Genomic DNA, 18,173 nt, shown 5'->3' on the forward strand with positions numbered 1-18,173 from the left:
AACAGAATGATCCGTAAGAGGAGCAGCAGATAGTGAGCAGCCAGAGACCATCTGTAATATAGGAGCAGAAATTAACCCATAGTCAATTCTGGACTTTGTAACATCATTTGGTTTGAACCAGGAGTACTGTTTGGTGTCAGGGTATTTGAAACGCCATGGGTCTAATAAATTGTGGTTACTACACAAGTTTGATAGGACAGGGTTTTGAGAGTTACAGTGACCTTTGGGAGGGTATCTATCAAGGTATTCATCGTTAACCATATTAAAATCACCCCCCATAACTACACTGGCCAATGGATAAGTAATATTTATGTTTTTAATGACATCAGAGACCTCTGAAATCAGTTGTCTGTTATGCGTGGGGTTATTATAACCATAGATGTTTACTAAAATAATGTACTGGTCGTCAAATTTCAAAACACAGATTAGCCATCTTCCATTGTTGCTATATTTAGAGGTTATAAGAGTGCCAGGGGAGTTATGAAACAAAATAGCCAGACCTGCTGATTTAGTGGAACCATGATCGAAGAGGATCTTATCCCCCCACTGATTAATCCAAAATTTTTCGTCTTCTGGTTTTGAGTGTGTTTCCTGTAACAAAATAAAGTTCGTTTTTTCACCTTTACAAAACAAAAATATTGCTTTTCTCTTAGTGCTGTCTCTTAGGCCCCTAGCATTCAACGACAAACAAGAAAAAGAAACAAAAGTATTCAACATGGAACGAGTAAACACAGCTAGTAACTACTAGCACGCAAAACAGTAAAGTGTTTAAGTGAAAAAGTGATAAAGCCCAAACGTAGGCAATGTCCCTTCAATATCAAAATATTTTTAAACTTAGCTCTTCAAAATATTTGGATAATAAAGTAAACCCCCTTGTATTGCACAACCAAAAAGTGCAATCTTGTTTCCATATAAAACCTGTCACTCAGCTACAAGTTAAGTGATTCTCTGTCCTTCGATGTAAGCCTCTCCACCTCTGTAGTAGGCCCGCTTCCCTGCTGCTCGCGCCTGTTGAATCTTCGGCCATGCCGCTGCGCGTGTCTCCCTGTCAGCTCTGCAGAGGTCTTCCATGAAGCCGATCCCCAGGTCCTTGCAGACAGACGAGTCCTTGGTCATCCTCCACAGTGCGTCGCGGTGTGTTCTCTGTGTGAATTGGATGATGACCTGCCTCGTCCTGTTTTCTTCTCGATGACCCAGCCGGTGAACAGAGTCCACAATGTGGTTGATGTTCGGGGACCATGTGGGGGAGATTTTAGCCAACAAGTTGGTCACTACTTCACGAATATTTTCTCCTTCCTTCTCTTTTATCCCCCTAATCCGCAGATTCCAGCGTCGCTTATATCGTTCCAAATCCAGGACTCTCTCTTTCAACTCAGCGTTGTCTTTCTTATTTGCAGTCGTGACCTTTTCCAGGAGGGGGAAGAGAAAAAGACGAGCACAGCGACAGCATATGTGAAGAAGGAGTTTGTTGTTCGCTAGCTGAACAGAAGTGTAACTACTGTGAGTGTTTCATCATCTGAATGGCTGCTGCGGAGTCTCTGAGAGCTTTTATCAGCGAGCGGCTAACTGCTGCTGCTGCTGAAATATTGGGAGTGTTTGAACAAACTATCGTCCAGTACGAGGGAGAGCTGGACCGTCAGCGCAAACTGCTGGATCTGCTCCTGAAGCCTGAGATCAAGCTACACAGAACAGGTATGTAAACATGACAATGTCACGGAACAACAACGGCTCTGTGTGAAAAGAGTGACATTCAGCACATAGTGTTTCTGACAGGAGGACACTGACTTCATGACTTGGAGCTGAGCTGGTGAAGACGCTCGCTCATTACCACTGTGTACGTCATCAGTCGTTGAGCTGAGCATCATCGATGTAGCCCGAGTTGATAAACGTTTTCATTTATTGCGGTTCATCCGTTCAAACGTGACCTGAACAACAACAATATGAGTTTTTGTTCACAGCCAAAAGTTTAGCGGCGTCAACAGAGGTTTTTAGTGTCCGCGCATCTGCCTGATCAAAATACTGCAGCACTAAACAGTCCATACAGACAACAGCTGCTTAGAATGCGCGGACATCATTATATGTTGTTGTCATCATCGTCATGGTTTGTGTAGTTCACTGCTGAGTTGTGGTTTAACCTGCATGTTTAAAAAGTAAACAGTGCAGCACTGATATGATCATTACATGTTGGCTGGTAGCTGAATTCCACCAGTGCCGTGGTGCACACCTCCACAGACCAAAGCCAGGTTCAGATGTGACAGCTTAACGCCCTCCTGTCTGCCAATGACAGACACAGACAGCAGTAGTATTTAAACAAAGTCCATGGTTTGGTTCCTGGGGGTCAGGAATCAAGACTCGCTCAATTACAGCACATATAAACTACCTGATCACAGCTAGCAGGTGCTAATTGTCTAATGATCCGTTATCAAACCTCCAGTGGTTCCAGATGTGATCATGTTTCTTTCTTTCACGTTTGGCTTCACAGTATATTATTTTCCACACAACAGAGGCCGTTGAACATGCTGTCACATGCTGGCCGACATCACTACGTTCACTGTTACTGCTGAAATAATGAAAAATGTATTTTTAAGGAAGAAACGTTCCTGATGTTTACTTCCTGGTTTGTACAAAAAAACATGCCTGTGTGTGTGTGTGTGTGCATGGGGCAGCTATTTATTGTGTTTAATAAAAAGAACAAAGACCTGTTCTATAGGAAAGGTGACCTTAAATGACTTCTGCTATGATCTGCTGCTGTATAGAAAACAGCTGCTCCCTATATAATGGCAGGGAAACACTGGTAAGTGTGGAATATAATGTAACAACAGAAGTTAGTAGTGTGTGAATGTCCCACACAGGGAAGCCTAATGTTTTGTTACTGCACCCTAAGTTAGACTTGCTGAATGTCTGTTGACATGACTTTACTGAAAAGCTGATAGTATTTCTATGTTAGAATTCTCTATATATAGAAAATACATCTCTCTGTGTGCTGTGAACCTTCTGACCCTCTGACCTGCAGATCTCCCTCAACAACACAGTTTACAAGTGGAGGATGTTCTGGCTGACCAGCAGCTCTGTAACCAGAAGAAGAACTCCATTCTGGACCAGGAGGAACCAGAACCTCCACAGGTTAAAGAGGAACAGCAGGACGTCTGCACCAGTCATGAAGGAGAGCAGCATGTACTGAAAGAGGAGACTGATCCCTCTATAGTAACTGCTGCTTATGATGGACCAAACCATGACATGGTTCTCTCTCACAACGCTCCTCAAGGTAAAACGTCAGATCATTTTGTTTTCTTCAACACGTTTGTAATGTAGCTACAGTATCTCTTCTCTCATCTTCCTCACCTCTCTTCCTCTCTGCATCACTGTCTCCTCTCTTTCTAAAGCTGAGCTCCAGCTGACCAGAACCTTTTCATTCTGTCTGTTACAGTTTTACGTTTACTTGAGTAACTTTTTGGGAAAAATTTACCCATATGACTAATTTTGTGTCTGATACTTTTTACTTTTACTCTAGTAAATTTGTGAAAATTTAATAACATTATATAATAAAATTAAATAACGCTACTCTTACTCTATAAAAGTAGTGTTTAGCCTACATTGGTCAAACGTGCACTCGCGTTGCATTTATAGCTAGAACTGTGTACTAACCTCACTAAAATACAACTTAATATTAATGTTTCAAAGAGTAAAGCAATTGAAGTACATTAAAACAATGCACAATATTAAATAAGCTTAGCTTGACCCCACTCATGTGTACATTATGTGTACATCTTATTTAAATAGGGCCAGTGCATAAATAAACACTTTGTCAAATTAAAAAAGTGTCCAGCAGAAAAATAAATCTGATAATCATAGATATATTATAAATCAGAACAAAATAACCTGTCTATGATTTTTTGAGGCACTCTACTGCAGGATCTGACTGAACTAGGGCTGTAATCTCCCAGTCGACTGGTCAAGTTTATTGGTCCACATGTTCTGGCTCGACCAAAATTCTGCTTGGTCGACTTTTTGTAGCGTTAATTTTATCAGGAGGAATGTACCAAGTGCTAATGGGGGTGTTTTCGGCGCACCTGTTTCACAGGTAACAGTCGATCTTTGAACACCCCCCTTGTTTTCACTACTTTGGTTTAGCCCGACCCACTAGAGACAGATGGATTGCAAAATGCTGTCAAAGCGGACAGACTCGAGTGTGTAATTAATTTCAGCGCAAAATAATCAGGCCAAACGGATGTAATAATAAGCAGTGAAAACCGAAAATGCACTTTTGGGCCATTTTCGGCCGAACATTTTAAATAATACTTTTTAAATGGGTGTTTGTCATTTAACCATGTACTGTAACTACTTAAAACTACCTGAGTGCTGTCAGTCAGAGTTAATCAGCCTTCATATTTACAGACACTATCATGTCGCTCTGCACATGTACTGCACACAGAGCGACACTGAACACAGGAGCGCAGCTTCTCTGAATGACGAACGAATGATGAGCTGCCGCTGTTGCGAGCGGGTGCACCTACATTTATAAAACAATTTATTAGACTAAAACATTGAAATACGTCAATGTTCATATGCTCATAATGGACGGGGCAGCCTAACACAGTGATTAAACCACCAGGCCGGTACGCTTCAATCTGTCTCTAGTGGGTCAGGCTAAACCAAAGTAGAGAAAACAAGGGGGGTGTTCAAAGATAGACTGTTACCTGTGAAACGGGTGCGCCGAAAACGTCCCCATTAGCACTTAGTACTTTCCTCCTGATGAAATTAATTCTACAAAAAGTCGACCAATCAGAATTTTGAACATATCGACTAATAAATCGACCGGTCGACTGGGAGATTACAGCCCTACTGGCTAGTTATCATCCGTCATTCAGGTCTAACAGCAAATTAGCAAAACCTGCATAGTAGCAACAAATCCTCCTCTGCTCCATGTTCACCTAAACTGTGGTTTTTAAACAGTGAAACGTCTTTAAAAGCTCTATGTCTGTGTGTGTGTGCGCTGTGCACCTCGGGAACAAGAAGAGATTTCTCTGTTCTCGTGGAATAGGGAACAAACTTTAGCACACAGCATCAGCTCTGCACAGAACGTCTATGTTCTTCTTCTGGGTTTCCTGCGCTCTCAGTCTGACTGCAGTACACACACGGAGGTGTAGACCATGATATGAGCCTGATGTGTGTCTGTTGTTGGAGAACAGAGAGACTTTTAAAATTTGCATAGAATGTATTCCCCTCTAACAGCTGGTCGTACTGGTACGACCTCAGATATTTTTTGGTTGGACCATTGAGTATTTATATCGCACGCTAGAGCCCTGTTCAAACTACATACACAAACAAAATGTTTGCCTGTGTGCATTCACTATGCTAATGTCAAGTTACTTTTAGAACTGTGGAGGCTGCAGTTGTTTTGAACTGTAATGTATTTCTGATCATCACATTCTGTTTTCTTGTTTGCTTTAATCCTCCAGATCTCTCTCACCAATACAATTATGAGGAAGAGCTGATTTTAGCTGATCAGCAGCTCTGTTGCCAGAAGAAGAACTGCAGTCTGAACTGGGAGGAACCAGAACCCCCACAGGTTAAAGAGGAACAGCAGGTTCACTGCAGCAATCATGAGGGAGAGCAGCATGTACTCAATGCACAGACTCAGCCCTCTATAGTGACTTCTGCTTCCGAAAGTAATCATATCAAATCAGAAATAAGCTGTGACGTGATTCTCTCTCATAACTGTCCTCCAGGAAAAAAAATTCTAAAATGTAAACCTTGTGTAAAACCATTTTCATGTAAGAGGAAAGGTAAGGCACATCAGAGAATTATCAGAGATGAGAAACCATTTTTTTGCAAACCATGTGGCAAATGTTTTAGGAATGCTGGTCGTTTAACTGTCCACATGAGAACCCACACCGGTGAGAAGCCATTTTCTTGCAAAACATGTGGGAAATGTTTTAGTGATGTTAGTAATTTAACTGTCCACGTGAGAACCCACACAGGTGAGAAGCCATATTCTTGCAAAACATGTGGGAAATGTTTTAGTAATGTTAGTAATTTAACTGTCCATGTGAGAACCCACACAGGTGAGAAGCCATATTCTTGCAAAACATGTGGGAAATGTTTTATTCAATCTGGTGAATTAACTGTCCACATAAGAACCCACACTGGTGAGAAGCCATTTTCTTGCCAAACATGTGGGAAATGTTTTACTCGAAATGGTGCGTTAACTGTCCACATGAGAACCCACACAGGCGAGAAGCCATTTTCTTGCCAAACATGTGGGAAATGTTTTAGTCGAAATGGTGAGTTAACTGTCCACATGAGAACCCATATAGGTGAGAAGCCTTTATCTATCCCAACATGAGGGAAGAGTTTCAGTAGTATTTAAAATTGGATGCCATTTGTCACATGAAGAACCACATAGATAAGAAGCCATGTTTGCCATAGGAGAATGTTCTGAAACATCTGTGTGGAAAAGTTCCTTTGGGAAGTTTTGTTTGAGTCATTGATATAGTATATAAAATACTATTTTTTTTAAAAGGTTGAAAGGACGCAGAGACCTAACTGGGCAGAGGAGCAAATATCACTCTGAGCACAGCTGATGAGAGAAATGCTTTACGCTTTTTTTGTGAGGAGTGTGAAAAGCGGTGTCTGCAATATAAGATGAGGTGGGAGATCGCTGCACATAAACGGGGTCTGCTCGTATAGTTGATGGCTGTATGCACGGATTTTGAACAAAGTTTACTTGAAGCATAACAACATATTCCCCGTCACTGACAACTGTCATGTTGAATTGTGTGTGTCTACAAAAAAATAAAAAACACATTCATTTCATTTTTTTAATTGACCAGTGTAATGAATTGCTTTCCTCTTGTTAAACTAATCTCTTTAAAACTACACTCAACAAAAATATAAACGCAACACTTTTGTTTTTGCTCCCATGTTTCATGAGATGGACTTGAAGATCTAAACTTCATTCCAGATACACAATATTACCATTCCTCTCAAACATTGTTCACAAATCTGTCTAAATGTGTGATAGTGAGCACTTCTGCTTTGCTGAGATAATCCATCCCACCTCACAGGTGTGCCACATCAAGATGCTGATCTGACATCATGATTAGTGCACAGGTGTACCTCAAACTGCCCACAATAAAAGGTGTGGAAATATATGGTCAAAATATATGTTTGTTTGCACATATGGTAAAAGTGTATGGTTGCTCATAGATCGAGACCTCTGACTGAGGTCATAAAGCATTCTGATGTTTAATGGTTAGTTTAGAAATTCGAACTGCAAACCCCTTAGTGGACCCAAAGATGAAAACACAAGCTTGCCAAAGAGATAAGATATACTCAAGGTCGTAACAGGAGGACCTGTGAGAATACACACACACACTCACATCAAAGATGTGAGTGGGAGAACTTCAATGTCTTTTAGTTTCGTATACGCCCTCCACCTTGTGATTATTGAATATGCATGTTTCACTGAAAACATTACCTTTTATGCCTTTCTATGTAAATGTAACCACACCTTGTTGTCAGATTAATAAAACGAGCCTAATGCATGGGACGGACAGAATGCAAATGGTCAGCTGCAGGAGCAGATCGAGGGGTCTGTATTGAGCTGTGCATTCTCCCTTTATAAAGGCGAAACTGAAACTGATCAGTACTGGTTTTCATTCAATGTTCTGTGCATCGGGGACGGAGTCTGGGAATCCGGGGTGACCAGATCAGGTCACAACAGGGTCCAATCAGATGTCCCCTTCAGTGACCGTGCACCTGGCTGTCATAGGACGGACTGTCTGTCAGTCAGTCAGTCAAATGTCGGCCATGTTGGTCAGTTTGTAACTGGTATCTTTATTGGTTAAGAAAAGGCCGGTCATTATTCAAAATAATAAGTGTACTCAGTAACGAATTGTGATGTTAAAAATAGCGAAGTACATTATTTTGTTACATTTGTACTTAAGTACAAGTAAAAGTACTGGCTTAAAAATAAAGTACAAGTACCCAGAAAAACTACTTAATTACAATAGTTACTGCCACCCTTGGATATATGCTGTCCACCCCTGGATATATGCAGTCCACCCCTGGACACATGCAGTCCACCCCTGGACACGTGCAGTCCACCCCTGGATATGTGCAGTCCACCCCTGGACACATGCAGTCCACCCCTGGATATATGCAGTCCAGTGCAGTGTGGCATGCTCTGATCTGTACAATGGAGAAACCAAACAACTACTCCAAAAACTGGCCTTCAATGTTTGTCAAAGTTTGTCAAGATGCTTATGTTTAAGGCAAAAGCTGTGACCTTGTTCAAGTTTTGCAGCTTATTTTCGCTCGAAGCCGTGAAAACATGTTAATCAAACAGACGAGGTGGCCGAGTGGTTAAGGCGATGGACTGCTAATCCATTGTGCTCTGCACGCGTGGGTTCGAATCCCATCCTCGTCGTTTCGTATTTTAAGGTCAACGTCCTGACACAGGATCATCACTTGATGGTGTCATAAACATTCCAACTTAAGACAGTTTGGACAGTAATACTGGTGTCCTATCTACACAGATCAGTCTATGGAGAAGTCCACAGTCTGTGCATTGGTCCAGCTGTAGGCATTAATGGAAAACCCACATTCAGTATGTCAGGAAATGAGAATATGTGAAAAGGTTCAACATTGAAGACACCTGGAGCCACTCTAACCAGATAATGAACAAACACCTGCAAAGGCCTTTAAATGGTCTCAGGCTGTGTCCCAATTCAGGGTCTGCATCCTTCGGAGTGCGCATTTTAAGGCCGCTTACGTCACAAAGCTGCGCGAAGGCTGTCCCAATTCGCCAAAAGTCGAAGGGTCCTTCAAATGCGTCCTCCTTTTGCCTGAATTTGGAGGACGCATCGCTACCATCCTTCGTGGCCTTAAATATCCCACAATGCTTTGCGGGCCTACTTTTTGTCCAATAGTACGATGACGGACCAAGCGAGCGGCAGCGGCACCGGCAGGAGTGCCGAATTCACATTTAAATGTAAGTAAAGAGCAGTAGTTCGAGAGTTTTAAAATGTTTAGGTGTTTCATCACCTATTTATAATTTAAGTAAACTTTTGAACAACTTCTCAGTGACCACAGTAAATCATTTATTGTGTGTGTGTTGTGTTATGTACAATATTTACAAAGACACAGTTTGAACATTTCTAACTATTTACCAGTGGGCATTATGAAAATGTACAGTTTATTATTTATAAAAGATCAGCAGAAAATACTATTCACAAAGAACATATATATATAAATGTTTGGCTGAGCAGGAGTCCTTGGTGCTGCTGGACTGGATGATGCCACGGTGAAGACCTTGGAGTCCTCTGGCTGTGAGTGGGACATCATCTGGGGGAGGGGGGTGTCTGTCTCCTCTGTCCACCACATCGTCCATCAGGGTTTGCAGAGCGGACGATCGGCTGCCATGTTACTAAAGATGTTTTTAAAAAGGGCAAAAATAAAAATAATAACTTCAACAGAGCGGCTTCCAACGCAGCTTAAAATATGAAAAGCTATAAAATATGTATCCTCACCCTCCAAAGGTGATGATGGTCAGTACACCTCCTCCAGGACAGACAGCTGGTCCTGCCAGGGAGCCCCACTCTCCTCCACCCAGCAGTAATTCTCTGGTGTAGTGACAGACCTGATGCTTAATGACACATTAAAGCAGTGGTTTCAGGGTTATTTGCAGGGTTCGTACACATTTAGCTATTTATTTAAAGTATTAAAATTACAAACAGACCCTGTATCAAGTCTTACAATTGAATCAAATATAAATTACATTTAATCATATTTGTCTATCTACTGGTTATATATCTAGCGTTTGCTCAGTAACCGGTATATTAATTATGATCAATAATATGGTTAAACAGCAGCTTACCGTCACCTCCCCACTGCGCTCTCCCAGCCTGAAGAAAATGAGCCGTCACAGGTTTTGCTGCTGCTGGAGCCGCCTCTCCTCTTCCTCCAACAACAAATAAATACATTAAAATATTCCAAATGTCTAAATCCACACTGTTGTCCCGTTTGTTGTCTAGTCCGTGTTGTGTCGCTGTCGCTGCTTTTGTTTTTCCCGGGGCAAAATTTATGACGTCGCGCCACAATCAGGAAGTGCTTTGAAGGCCAGACCGTCCCATTTACCAATGGTGGAGGATCCTCCGGAGGATCCTCAGGAGGACGCGGCCTCCTGAGACCGCGTAGGCTGCGTCCTCCGAAGGATGCAGACCCTGAATTGGGACACAGCCACAGTCTAGTTCTGTAGGCGGCACAACCACAGGAAGACTGCTGACTTGACAGTTGCCCAAAAGACGACCATTGACACCTTGCACAAGGAGGGCAAGACACAAAGAGGCTGGCTGTTCACAGAGCTCTGTCCAAGCACATTAACAGAGAGGGAAGGGGAGTACAAGCAAGAGGGAGTACAAAGTGTTCCGCCCAAACAGGGACTTGAACCCTGGACCCTCAGATTAAAAGTCTGATGCTTCCAATTCGTCACTAGTACACTTCATGTAGTGCAGTGAGTCCTGATTGACTTGCAATTGACCCTTTGTACATGGGGGATTAGCTCAAATGGTAGAGTGCTCGCTTAGCATGCAAGAGGTAGCGGTGCCCACATCCTCTAGCCTGCATTTTAGGAGGGAGGGTGTAGCTGGATGATGAGGAAAACAACAGTCAGCATCATCTTCCATAAAAACACATGACAATAACGTGTGAGACAGAGAGTTTATGATCAGTGCTCCCCCTGCTGGTTAGGACATATGATGACATTTTAAATGTACCAGTCAAAAGTCACTCAGTGGTTTGTCTTTGTTTTTATGACTTTCTACATTGTAGCTTCATCCTGAAGACATCAGAGCTATGAAGGAACACATGTGGAATGATGCAGTGAACACAAAGTGTTAAACCAAGCAGAATATGTTTGATGTTTGACATTCTTCCAAGCAGCCAGCTTTTGCTTTGATGACAGCTTTGCACACTCTTTGCATTCTCTCAATCTGAACTGAACCACCAATGCTGTGCAATGCTGACATCTAGTGGTGGAATCGCAGGCTGCAGCCTCCTCATTCCAAAATCCCTCCTCCACATAAAGTCAAAAGTTCTAAATGTGAGTCATTAAATGAGAGGTTCCAGCAGAAACGTCCAAACATCTGAAGAGAAGCTGAGAAGCCTGAGATACAGGGGCTACAAGCTGAGCTTCAACTGTTCCTGTTTAGACAATAAGAACAGATCATCACTGTCTTTTAAAATGTTCTGATCAAATCACATTAGTTTGTATATTTATATTACACACAGTCCATGTCTTGTTTGTTTTGTAGAGGTTTAGTCTTTTTGTGTCTTTCGTTTGCAATGTGTTCATTCAGTTTACTCTGGTGGTTTCTTATGTTTTTGGATTTTGTAATTTTAGAAGCAGCTAGAAAAGTTTCTATTTTCCTAAGGAACCAATACCTTGTTGTATGTGTTAATACATAGTGATATAGACCAAGGAATTAGCTATTATTGGGTATACTGTGCAAAACAAATTATTATTAAAAGCAGGTTAAAGATATTTGATCTGACACACACGCACACACACGCGCGCGCACACACACACACACGCACACACACACACGCAGCTTCTCCCTAGTCATTGTTGTGTGTGGGCACTTTGCCCACACTGCCTCCAGTGGCGCTCCTTGCTGGTCATTGTGTGACGCTGCAGCCTTAAGCAATTTACCTCTGGGATTATTAAAGTATCTAAAATAATTAAAAAAAAATGAACCTCCACCAGAAAACGCCAAGTGTCACCTCAGCCTCATCAATAATGGAGCTCTCTGCTCTTTATGGAGGCATACGGCTCTTTGGGCCTGTTGAAAGCCATGGCTTGTCACTCTGAGTTGTTTGAGTAAGTGCTTAAAGAGCTCTCACTAGTGTGACAGTGAACACAACTTGTCACACATTCAGGTGCTTCAGTGTGGAAATGATAAGAGAAGAGACGTCTGTGACTAAACTGCTGATGTACTTTGCAGAGCTGTTCAGTTCATGCTGACAGCGATGAGAAAATCTGTCATATCAACTGATCAAATGAGGACGTGTAGCAGCTCCTGCACTGCTTTCAGCACACAAAACTGACTGCAACGTGATGGAAATGGCCCTTTAGACACAAATAACACAATAATATGTAAATAAAAATAAATAAATAGACAGGAAGCAAGAGACGGAAACACAACAAAGAATAGTAAATGACAAAGCAAATGGACTCCACAGCAGACTGACTCAGGACTAATGATAGTGATCTCACCACATTTGATGTGTGTGTTTATCTGGTTTTAGGGATCAGTGTGTGTTCATCCACACGCGGTCGCCTGTGTGTGTTGATGTAAATGTGTGTGTCCTGTCAGCCATGATCATGCTGTATTGCACTCAAGTGTAGTTGTACTCAAGTGCACTGTTATTGACATACATATGTACATGTTATTATAATCATTAAGTCATAAATATTACCATATTTTCCGGACTATAAGTCACACTTTTTTTCATCCTTTGGCTGGGTATGCGACTTATACTCAGGTGCAACTTATCTATGAAAAAATATACAACTAGTTAGCCTGTGTCCTGACGTCCCATTACAAATATCATGGCAGCTGTTCTGTCCCTCTCCTGCCGGTTCTCTTCCACCTCCAGCTTGTCCACACTTTCCGAGCACATGTGACACGCGTGGTAGATAGGTCGCTAATTCCAGACAGCTATAGCGCACAGTAGTCTTTTACTCATTTACAGGATGTTTATAGGAATTTCTGTGCTGTGAAGCTCATCATTTCTCTGCGTGAGAACATGTTGGAATGCGTGTGTCTCGCTCAATGCCCTGCAGCCACACCACTTAAGTTAAGAGGAATTCAAGAGGCAACATTACGCTAAAAAAGTAGTGATTTATTTACACTGGTGCGACTAATAGTCCGGAAAATACTGTATTTTTTTTTTTTGAAAGAACAAACCTGAATAAACTTATTATAACTTAACTTTATGATTCAATGTTGAGCTAATGCCACAGCCACAAAAAGACATTTCTCCCAGCTGCTAGACAGCAAGCCTTATCTAGACATGGAGGACAGTCTCCTCATGGAGGACGACGGTCTCCTCATGGAGGACATGGAGGACGACGGTCTCCTCATGGAGGACATGGAGGACGACGGTCTCCTCATGGAGGACATGGAGGACATGGAGGACGACGGTCTCCTCATGGAGGACATGGAGGACATGGAGGACGACGGTCTCCTCATGGAGGACATGGAGGACGACGGTCTCCTCATGAGGACGACGGTCTCCTCATGGAGGACATGGAGGACGACGGTCTCCTCATGGAGGACGGTGATATGCAAAGTGTTCAATCTTTGTTGACACAGTTAGAAGAAATCTTTGTACATGTCGTTACCAACATGTGCTTTGTGTTGTTCTTCCACCGACTGAAACATGAAGAGTAAGAGGTTACACATGGCTCGTTGGTCTAGGGGTATGATTCTCGCTTTGGGTGCGAGAGGTCCCGGGTTCAAATCCCGGACGAGCCCTCATCTTTGAACTTCAGTAGAATGGATAGCTGCCACATGTTTACGTTAACAGGATTAATCTTTAACCCAAATAAGTTCATGGTCAGCTTATGGGTGTATGAGAATAAGTTCTTAGGAGTTACAATAGACCACACACTTTGTTGGAAACCACATATAGAATACATCAAAAGTAAGCTATGCAAAGCTATAGGCATAATCTATAGAATTAAGAACGAATTAAACAAGAAATGTCTGTTTATCTTGTACTCATCACTGCTGTTACCATACATGTCATATTGTGCAGAAATTTGGGGAAATATTGGTAAAACAATTATTGATCCAATAGTGAAGCTTCAAAAAAGAGCAATAAGAATCATAAACAAAGCCTCATACCGTGAACATACTGATATGCTTTTTGTGGAATCCAATGCTTTAAAATTGATGGATCATAAACTCTCTGTCTCACATGTCATTGTCATGTGTTTTTATGGAAGATGATGCTGACTGTTGTTTTCTTGCTTCTCTCTGTAAACAGCTTGTAAACAGCAGCTTGAACTGCAGCTGCTCTGCCTGACAGCTGCTGTACAACTGAAGCTTGATTGATTGACTGATTGTTCATGAGCTTCAGTCTTGTTGAGTGTAGAGTCTCCAAAATCAGCTCATTGGCTTCTGCTTTCTTCAAGCTGTAAAGATTTTTGAACAAATGAATATGACAGGAATTGGAATGCTGCCATTCTAGTCTGCTGCAAGTCCATGCAGAGCTTTATAAAGAATAACAGTCATTACTGTGGAACAGAATTCAGCTCCCCCTGAATGGAAGGCAACATTTTTGGAATGAAAGTCAGCATAACAGAATGAAACGCAGGTTTTCAGAATGAAAGCCAGCGTTCATCCATGTGCCACTTCTACTTTACATTGATACGAATGGCCAGAAAACAAGCTAGCTCCGAACAGTTAATGTCAGCTTGACCATCATCCTGCTCTTAACAATAATCTGAGCAAAGTTCGGAACAGCTGTTTCCTCTTTGACCCATATTTGTCTGTTTGTCTCTGAATATAGTTGTGATGGATCATTGACACAGTGTGAGCCAAACATGACATCAGATATGATGCTTTTAGTTTAGAAGCAGCCGGAAATCATGAGTGTGACTGCTGCAAGCACTAACCACACTCATGATTTCCGGCTGCTTCTAAACTAAAAGTTTTCATTCTGTTATGCTGACTTTCATTCCAAAAATGTTGCCTTCCATTCAGGGGGAGCTGAATTCTGTTCCACAGTAATGACTGTTATTCTTTATAAAGCTCTGCATGGACTTGCAGCAGACTAGAACGGCAGCATTCCAATTCCTGTCATATTCATTTGTTCAAAAATCAGCATGGTCCAACAACAGATCCACTCCTGGTCCCGTGTGTTTTGCTGCTTCCTCTCTGCTCTCCCACCTCTGTGTGCTCGTCCCCCGCTGATTAGCTGCCCTGCCCTAACGTGCTGCACCCGTGTCTGATTGTAGGCAGGCCCTGCGCTCTTCACATGATTTGTCTGTGTGTGCAGGTATGTTCAGCACAGAGTTAGGTCAGGCATTGCTGTGTGTCTTAACCTGTTTGACCCGGACTTGCCTCTTAGAACTGTTTTTAGACCATGAAGCACAAAGGCCCCTCAGATCCTCCAGCTCCTCTCCGTGATGTGTCCTGACCAAGCGGCAACCTTCGGGGCTCAAAGTTGAAGCCCATGCGGAAGTGTCAAAACTTGTAATTCACGCTGCAACAGCTGGGGGTTGGCTCCAAAAGCGAGTAATTTCCCATAGACTCCCATGTTAAAATGGCCGACTTCACAGCAGAAAAGAACATGTTTACAGCCTGGTACAAAAAACCACTCTGGTCTCAGATGATAGGTTCTCTTCTAGTGTCAATTGTAGGGGGGGTGAATTTTTTTACAACTCACTCGTTTCAATTGTATTCTGACTTAAAATTACGCCTAATTATGGGCATTGCCGCTTGAGTGACAGACAGTTGATGTATCACAGCGTGAGTTTCCTGCTTCCACGATCGCCCGCCCCCCTAAACCCCGCTCGTGCCCCCCCTCTTTGTCCATATTTGGAGTTTTGGTGGACGTGACGCTGCCAACATGGCGGCGGTCATCAACGTCCCGGAACCTCCCACTGAGACTCAAAACGGCTCTTCAGAAACAAACGGGTGACGTCACGGAAGCTCTGTCCATAGTTTTTACTGTCAATGGTCCTGACATACCAAAAGTAGGTCATATATCACATCATCAGAAGTCTGTGGAACAACTGCTCAAGTGAAACCAACCCAGTGTCCCTGGTGGTCTAGTGGTTAGGATTCGGCGCTCTCACCGCCGTGGCCCGGGTTCAATTCCCGGCCAGGGAATTTTTAAAATTGTGCCTAATTTCCTTCCAGTCATTAATACAGTCCTACCTCGTCTCAACGAAGATTCTCAGTCATCCAGGTCATCATACTTAGAGAAGATTGAAGCAAGGCGTCTGGACTTGTAGGGTTTTCTTGAAGACGTTTCACTGCTCATCCAAGCAGCTTCATCAGTTCTAACTGTTGGTGGGAAACATGTTTTATATGTGGTTGCAGACCTCAGTGGGTGGTCTGGGTAAAACTTGCAAACAATAGCACTAAATGTTTCCATAATTACCTGTGATGGTCTGGCTGCAGACGTGAAATCAGTGACACCAAGGTCACCCTATTTTCTGAAGTAAACATATTGTGAGTTTCTGTAGTGTAGTGGTTATCACATGCGCCTCACACGCGAAAGGTCCCTGGTGCGAAACCTGGCAGAAACAGAACATTGTACAGGGATATAGTAAGACTGATGAAGAAAGAAGTGCATTCAGACTGAAAAGGCGGCTGCAGGAGGAGAGCTGGCCCAGTTTGGGTCAGGAAGCAGTGCAGCTGTGTTCATTGATCAGCTGCTGCACGTTGGTTAGCTGAGAACAACTCCTCTTCCTCATCCTCAATGTTACGGCACCATGCCTTTTGGTTAGGGTGGAGAAGTTTTTGTCTTAGGCTTGACTTGACATGTAGTAGTGCTCCGTCAGAATATGTGAATATATTCTGTGAATACGCAGCTCACATGAAGTACTTGGAATGTCTTTCTTTCTTTTTAATCAGGATGCTAGTTGAATAGAACACATGTTCTCAGTAGCTGCCCTCACCGTAAACAAGCTGTGCACACACCTGACTCCTGGTCTGTATGAGGAGCGCCAGTGAACAACTTATTTTCATGTTAAAGCACCTTGACATATTTGATTTATTTTCTATTCACAATTGATTTTGTTGTTCTAGCTTACATAAATGTCATTGTCTGTACTGTATCCCCAATGGTACAGCAAATCATACAGTTGTTGTGGCCGAGCGGTTAAGGCGATGGACTTGAAATCCATTGGGGTTTCCCCGCGCAGGTTCAAATCCTGCCAACAACGGATCTTTTCATCTCCAAGATCACCTTATGCTCCTCCATGTCTGAGGACCAAACCGTGGCACAGTCAATCTGACACTTCTAAAAACTATCATTTTAAAATTGCTGGACCGAGAATGTTGCCTTCCATTTCAGAATGCTGACTTCCATGATGTCACAGGCCGCTGTCGGGTTAGGGGTTTAATTCCGGAATCCTGCCTATCATTCTGGAGTGGGTGGATGTCTATTCTGGTATGCTGCCACTCAATCTAGATTTCTGCCTTTCATTTGGGAATACTTTCTTTTATTCTGGAATGCTTTTCATTCTAGAATGCTGTCTTGCTGACTTCTGTTCCGGAATACTGACCTCTGTTCCAGAATACTGACTATTATTCGGGAATTCTGCCTATCCTTCCAGAATACTGATGTCTATTCTGGTATGCTGCCACTTATTCTAGATTTCTGCCTTTCATTCTGGAATTTTGACTTTCATTCCGGAATGCTGTCTTTCATTGTGCAAATGTGCTCTACATTCTGTTATGCCGATGTTTGTCCCGGAATGTTGCCTTCCATTCTGGCATGCTAACTTCCATTTCAGAATACTGGACCTCATCTCAAAGCATCACAATAGTCAGAATGATTCATTATGTGGTGACCATGAATGCAGATGAAAACTCTCATCTCTGGCTCAAGACTTGTTGAGATAGCACAGAGACACTCTCAGTCTGTCCACATCAGTGTCAGTGAAGATTTCAGATTGTTTAAATAGAGAAGCAAGAAAACAAGTCAGCCTTATCTTTCACAAAAACACATGACAATAACATGTGAGAAAGAGAGTTTATGATCAGTGCTCCCCCTGCTTGTTGGCACAATTGTAGAGCACCTTCCTAATAAAGTAAACAGGGTAGAATGGACAGTGAAGGCTTGTAGTCTCAAACGACCATGTGATCGTGAACACAGCCGGCTTGGAAGCAATTCAACGTGTGCCATGTTGGCACGTGACTACTTGCTCAGCTGTCGGCAACTTTCTGTGATAGCTGTCTGTCAAACGGAGACTCGGGTCGGTGCAGATTTACCTGCGAATGAAATGGAAACAAGTAAAGGAGCACCAACACCAAACTGGACAGGACAAACTGGACAAGACCATACACTCATGGACAGAACCAACCTGGGTCGTGATGGAAATTTTAATATCTGTACATGCAGCCTCTCCTTTAATCATTGTTACTTCC

General features: G+C 42.6%; 1 protein-coding gene and 5 non-coding genes across 6 annotated transcripts; all 6 read left to right on the top strand.

Moving 5' to 3' along the window:
- Window positions 1-3,227: 3,227 nt before the first annotated feature.
- LOC114430269 (gastrula zinc finger protein XlCGF17.1-like) lies at window positions 3,228-6,696 on the top strand. The gene is made up of 2 exons (XM_028398587.1): window positions 3,228-3,265; window positions 5,460-6,696. The coding sequence occupies exons 1-2, from the start codon at window positions 3,238-3,240 to the stop codon at window positions 6,344-6,346; spliced, it is 915 nt and encodes a 304-aa protein (XP_028254388.1). The 5' UTR covers window positions 3,228-3,237; the 3' UTR covers window positions 6,347-6,696.
- A 1,653-nt stretch (window positions 6,697-8,349) lies between these two features.
- On the top strand, window positions 8,350-8,431 carry trnas-gcu (transfer RNA serine (anticodon GCU)). The gene has a single exon. It is a non-coding gene; the product is annotated as a tRNA-Ser (tRNA).
- Window positions 8,432-13,469: 5,038 nt separating this feature from the next.
- On the top strand, window positions 13,470-13,541 carry trnap-ugg (transfer RNA proline (anticodon UGG)). The gene has a single exon. It is a non-coding gene; the product is annotated as a tRNA-Pro (tRNA).
- A 2,292-nt stretch (window positions 13,542-15,833) lies between these two features.
- On the top strand, window positions 15,834-15,905 carry trnae-cuc (transfer RNA glutamic acid (anticodon CUC)). Its single transcript has one exon. It is a non-coding gene; the product is annotated as a tRNA-Glu (tRNA).
- Window positions 15,906-16,254: 349 nt separating this feature from the next.
- Window positions 16,255-16,327, top strand: trnav-cac (transfer RNA valine (anticodon CAC)). The gene has a single exon. It is a non-coding gene; the product is annotated as a tRNA-Val (tRNA).
- Window positions 16,328-16,884: 557 nt separating this feature from the next.
- trnas-uga (transfer RNA serine (anticodon UGA)) lies at window positions 16,885-16,966 on the top strand. Its single transcript has one exon. It is a non-coding gene; the product is annotated as a tRNA-Ser (tRNA).
- Window positions 16,967-18,173: the final 1,207 nt, after the last annotated feature.

The sequence above is a fragment of the Parambassis ranga genome, unplaced genomic scaffold, assembly GCF_900634625.1.
Source record: "Parambassis ranga unplaced genomic scaffold, fParRan2.1 scaffold_22_arrow_ctg1, whole genome shotgun sequence".
NCBI classification, from domain to species: Eukaryota; Metazoa; Chordata; class Actinopteri; family Ambassidae; genus Parambassis; species Parambassis ranga.

Bases quoted from the DNA above. Each gene is read 5' to 3' on its own strand.
- LOC114430269 (XM_028398587.1), top strand. From the start codon at position 3,238: ATGGTTCTCTCTCACAACGCTCCTCAAG. The intron at 3,266-5,459 runs GTAAAACGTCAG...TTAATCCTCCAG, and splicing joins CTCTCACAACGCTCCTCAAG to ATCTCTCTCACCAATACAAT.